The sequence below is a fragment of the Monopterus albus genome, unplaced genomic scaffold (assembly GCF_001952655.1).
Source record: "Monopterus albus unplaced genomic scaffold, M_albus_1.0 scaffold136.1, whole genome shotgun sequence".
In the NCBI taxonomy this organism is placed as follows: Eukaryota; Metazoa; Chordata; class Actinopteri; order Synbranchiformes; family Synbranchidae; genus Monopterus; species Monopterus albus.
The window spans coordinates 990,368-996,158 of NW_018128016.1; the positions used below are offsets into that span (position 1 = coordinate 990,368).

The 5,791-nt window shown below is 39.0% G+C and overlaps 1 protein-coding gene across 1 annotated transcript in view; it reads right to left on the reverse strand.

The window, feature by feature from the left end:
• Positions 1–1,369: 1,369 nt before the first annotated feature.
• pah (phenylalanine hydroxylase) overlaps positions 1,370–5,791 on the reverse strand; it is an 18,975-nt gene continuing 14,553 nt past the window's right edge. The window contains exons 7-14 of the mRNA XM_020613689.1: positions 5,121–5,317; positions 4,434–4,569; positions 4,281–4,350; positions 3,920–3,976; positions 3,312–3,407; positions 2,741–2,874; positions 2,545–2,660; positions 1,370–1,695 (exon numbers count right to left, since the gene is read on the reverse strand). Of these exons, the coding sequence (XP_020469345.1) occupies positions 1,652–1,695; positions 2,545–2,660; positions 2,741–2,874; positions 3,312–3,407; positions 3,920–3,976; positions 4,281–4,350; positions 4,434–4,569; positions 5,121–5,317 (850 nt within the window). The 3' untranslated portion in view covers positions 1,370–1,651. The remainder of the gene's footprint in view (positions 1,696–2,544; positions 2,661–2,740; positions 2,875–3,311; positions 3,408–3,919; positions 3,977–4,280; positions 4,351–4,433; positions 4,570–5,120; positions 5,318–5,791) is intronic.

A 5,791-nucleotide genomic window follows, 5' to 3' on the forward strand; every position in this document is an offset into this window, starting at 1 on the left:
CTGTAAAATTCAGAATAGAATTTAAAATCCTTCTCCTAACATACAAAGCCCTTAATGACAAGGCTCCATCGTATCTTAAAGACCTCGTAGAGCCTTATCATCCTAACAGAGCACTTCGCTCTCAGAGTGCAGGTTTACTTGTGGTTCCTAGAGTCCACAGAAGCAGAATGGGAGGCAGAGCCTTTAGCTATCAAGCTCCTCTCCTGTGGAACCAACTCCCAGTCTCAGTTCGGGAGGCAGACACCCTCTCTACCTTTAAGATTAGACTTAAGACGTTCCTTTTTGATAAAGCCTATAGTTAGGGCTGGATCAGGTGACCCTGAGCCTTCCCTAAGCTAGGCTGCTGGGGGGCCCATGATGCTCTGAGTTTCTCTCCTCGCCTCGCCTCTATATGCCACCTTTACACATCACTAACTTTGTGTCTCCTCTCTCCCGTAGTGTGTCCTCTCTCTCTCCCTGTACCTTTCTGCAGGTTGCCCCAGCTCTGGAGCTCTATGTCTCCGACAACCAGTCACCAGCCACATCAACCTGATGAGTGTTATTTTCGTGTTTCTGAGGGTCCTTGTAGCTGACAATAATAGTAAATGTGTAATACCGTGAAACCTTGTTTTTAAGCACATAATTTACTTTAGTGGATATTAGCAACAAAATGTACTCACAATGTCCAAAGTAAACGTATGGTTGCTGTGTCAGTATTATTATATTCTTGGATCATTATTACTGGTGCAACAGAAGCAGCTCTTTGATACTGTGAACAGTGGAGGTGAAGCTACTTTTAACTGTATATTGTTGGATAACAGTTACAAAAGTAGACTAAAAAGTAAAAGATTTTCCTCTGAAATGTGGTGAAGGGTGGTATAGTAGTATAAAGTAGCATAAAACAGAAGTAAAGTAAGTATTTTAAAATTTTACAGTAGAGTAGGTACTTTATTGATCCCACAGTGGGGAAATTTCTGTAATTACTGTAATAATTCTGTAATTCTTATAACTAATACTGCAAAGATTAGTTGATACGTACTACTGATACTGTCAGCCAAGTTCCTGAGCTGCTGAGTGTTGTCCAGCACATCAATACTCTGGGTGTAGGTGTAGTACTTGAGTAAGTGAAAACCCACTACTTTGTATTAGAGTGTTAGTAGATATACTGCAGTCAGAACCAGAGGAGAAAGTCCAAGAGGAAAAAAATATTTATTTACTTCAAAATTAAATCTATAATGATACAATTTATCTGTTCAAGTGCTTTTAACTTTGAAATGCACAGAAAAAAATCAGTGGTTTATATCATATTAGAAATAAAATTAAAGGTTTGCATATCAGGTTTTAAATTCATTAAAGTCACTAAAGAGACATTGATTAAAAAACCCTCTTATTTTAAGATTTTAAAAATGTCAACATTTATTGTGAAATCATATTGACAGTACCATTTTTAGCTGTCACAGACACATTCCTTATTATCCTTCATTACCAACAGGCTACACTTTATTCACTAAACTCAAATAGACAAGGAGAAAGTTCCTTCTAATTGGAGTACAGTAATATTGTCATTATTCGACTAATTTGCAAGCATGCTAGGAATAACAGCAAGACTTCAGTGGGCTAATAAATTAGAGAAACAGAGATTGTCAGGCTTTGGCTCAGATCACATGTGCAATTACTGCAGTTTCCGCAGGGCTTCACACAGTTTCCCCAGTTCATCTGAAAAAAAGAGACAAATGTAATCAAACAAAAGACATTTAGCTTCAACTTTAGGTTTTTATGATTCAGAGGAGCCTAATTCTTTGCTTCATTTCTATGCCAAATGAGGAACAACACCAATGAAATTTAATAAGGTGATTGGACAAAAATAGCCCAATTTTTCATTTGGTGCCAATCATGTCATAAGGTACTACACAACATGTGTGTGATGCTTTTAAGTCAACAGTCTCCATCAACTCACATGGTCAAGATCAAAAGGACAGGAAAGCAGAAATAAATCTTATGCAATAATTTAATATTATGCAAAATTATATATTATATATTCTTTTATATATTTTTAAGGATGCCTCTTCTAATTTCAAAGGGCATTATTACACTTTTATGAAATATAATATTAGGCTTATTAAGCTAAGGGGAAATATTAAAGGCCATATATAAAATAAGTGAGTAATAACTACACAGATTATGAGATGAGGAGCAGGAGATTGATTCCTTAACCACATTGCGTGACTTGCATCTGCCTGCCTACCATGTAACAGTAATGTACCAGACTAAATGGTAAATGGACTGCAAGTATATAGTGCTTTTCTACCATACCTGGGCAAAGTGCAATACTGATTCACCCATTCTCTCTCTCTCTCTCTCACTCTCTCTCCCTCTCTCTCTCTCTCACACACACACACACACACACACACACACACCGCCACCTGAAGTAAGGGGATGTACAAGTAATATTACTGTTTTTCCATAGTGCTGTTTATGTTTTGTCTCCACCCTATTCTGTCCTTCAGCCCAGTGAAGGAACAGCTTCATATTCTTATAATACTGCAAGCATTAGTTGATACGTACTACTGATACTGTCAGCCAAGCTCCTGAGCTGCTGGGTGTTGTCCAGCACATCAATACTCTGGGTGTAGGGGTTGTAACGCACGGTGAAAGGTCTTGGGATAGTGGCTGCAAATTTCCTATAGACAAGTCAACAAGTTCAACATGTGAACAAAAATATTGTATACTGTACATGTACACTCAAAAAACAATTTCATACCTCACTTTCTCCTGGGCATCTTCAAAGCTCTCAGCCACAAAGTAAACAGGCTGGTACTCTGTGATCGGGTATTTCTGGAGGCTGGTCTTGTCAGGATCAAAGGGCTGGAGTTTGGGCTTGTCTGTCAAGCAGTACTGAAAGGCAACAGTGTAAAAAAAGATATCTGCAACGCCGTTTCTCAGTGAGCATCTATATTCCCACCATGGCCGTCAGTAAACTGGAAGTGCAGCATGGCTCAGGGCTCAGCTTTTCTCTTGATGTTACTTGACATAGTGCACATCCTCTGCCAAAAGCAGCTGATGTAACTTGTGACCTTGCCAGCGAGTTGCTCTTTCTCCCTCTGCTCTTACTTACCCAGTGAACCACTTCACCCACACCCTGCTGGGCAGGCAGGCTGACTCCCCTGCTAACACATTAAACCTGGCTCTGAGCGGACCGCTAACCCATTGCCTGCACCCCTACAGTTACATAACATGGTGGGTGTGTTATAACAACAGATGGGGGGTCAGCAGGAGGTAGGCAAGCTGAGCCTGTGATAACACTCACATTGCTGCCCACGCCCTTCTCTTACCTGCAGCTCTCCAAATGATGAAAGCAAGCCAGCACCATAAGCTTTGATCTCTGAGCCCTGCTTACATAGGCCAAACTCCACAGTGAACCAGTAGACCTGAGGACATGCATAAATACAATTTATATAGCAAATCCTTGCAAGAACTCATGAATCAAGTGTGTTGTACCCAGAGCAGGTCAACAGGCTCTTCTAGAATCCAAAATCCCAGAGAGCATTCACAAGATTTATCATCCAAATAAAAGAAAACATATGTTGTCAGTTATATTATGTCACAGTGCTGCCTTGCTGTGAATTTAGTTTTTGTCTGTGTCCAGATTTTGATGTACGTACTGTATCTGTTCCTGAGATTACGGCTCTGCCCCAGTGTTATAGAGGTAAATGGAGTTTCATTTGTGGTGCTTGAAGCATTAGTGAGTTACTGTACATTTAAAGAACAATGCTCTGTTACTCTGGATACTCCACAAAACAAGAAAAATAAAGTGTCTGCCAAGATACTTTGAATACATCAAATAAGAAAAATTAGAAGAAATTGTAAATTTGAAAGCAAGTGTGCCAGAATTAGAAAGTGTTGATACAACATTATTATTTCTCTTGTGCACAGTACTCACAGTAGCTAGTTTCTCAACGTACTCATCAGGGGCACCAAGGGTGGCAAGTCCAATTTCCTATACAGAGCAGAGTCAAAGCAAATAGATGGTAAGTACCGAACGATGTGTTACATAGACATTAAGGATAAGGTTAACGCTTCCCAAATTAGATGTTGCAACTGCATCAAATAAACCAAAGTTATACAGATAAGTAGAAAATATATTTAAAAAAATAATCAAAGTTGAATGTGAAAATAAACCTAATATGAAATATATAATTCTAATACCAACATGGCTGCAGTGCCTATAGAAGACTAATTGATTTTTGAGGACCAATTAAAGGGAGTATTTCATTTCTTCTCCTCTGCCTGGACACGATTACCTGTGAGAACTGGGCAAAACTTGGGTCAGCAAACAACGGAACATGCCCCAGGAGCTCATGGCAGATGTCCCTATATCAGGCAGACAAATTACACTTTGACATACAATTTAGTTTTTTTTCCCCATAAACTGAGTTTATGCATTCAACACTCACGGCTCAGGTGTGTACGTGGGCTTGGAGCTGTGACGGATGTACTGGGTGGAATGGAAGACACGGAAGGCAAGTCCCGCCAGGAAGTCCCGAGACGAGAGCAGGCCAGCCACCGGGCGAAGCCGGAAACCTGTGCATGCTGCAGGGGAAGGACGGACAGATGAAAGAGGGTGAGTGTTTAATTCTGCTCAATAACAGTGGGGAAAGAGGGAGGGAGGGAGGAATAGGAAGTAGGGCAAAATGAAAGGAAGGAGATGTTTAAAACTCTTTGATGCTGATGACTCGAGTAAAAAGAACAGAAATAATTCATTTTATAACTTTCTACTTTACCATTAAAATAAAATCTAATGTTTAATAGTATATTGTTTATGTTTACATAATAAAAATAACAACATTTCAAGAATGATGTCAAAATTTTTAAAGAAACATTGCAATATTATGAGAAAAGTTGTAATATTTAGAAAATTAAGTTCAATATTTAGGAGAAAAGGGTCACGTTTCCAAGAAAAAGTTGCATTATTATTATATTTTTATTTTTATTGTAAGCAATGGAGTTCAAACTATCAGCTTTTACAAGTCAACGGGGTGATGATGGTTACCTGAAATTTTGTGCTTCACCAAAGAGCATTTATTAACAGATATGTTTGGGATACCAGTTACATGAGGTGCAAACAACATGACAGAACCTACACTGCAGGAAGCGAGACACGTCTTCCAGCTGTGGGATGTTGTCCGGCCTGTAGCCACAGTATTTCTCCAGCAGGGGGAAGACCCGGTTGTGCTCACGGCAGGCGTGAGTTGGGTACAGACTCTTGAGTTCCTTGAACACTGTGCCCCATGTGGCCTTTTCATCCTCTGTGTACTCCATCCTGGGGATAGTTTGACCACTGGGACAAAGACATGAGGCCAGCATGTCAGTGTCTGTATCACTGTTTTTTTGTGCATATTTTCTTGTTGAATTTTTTATTTTGGTATGATGGCCAGACAATGGTCAGAAATAATGTAATGTCTGGAGGATAATCAGTAAAATTTTCACAACCCAGCTGGGAAAGCAAACTTTGTCATTTAATATGAATAATAATGAAAGAGTAAATATATTGACTCATTTATTAGATTTTTAGGAAAGAACTAGAAGATGATATAGCAGTTTTTTTCAGTTTATAACAGTTGTTACTGTAAATTTAGGAAGTTCTTTGAAAGAACACTACACATTTGACAACATACAACTGACAGATCAGTGTAAATCCAAGGAAATTTTTAAGGATTTATTATTGCAATCACTCAATACCCAATTAAATGTGCCTAAGAATTAGAGCTCATTCATATGGAATCCCACTACGAGTTAACTGATGTTTACCTAT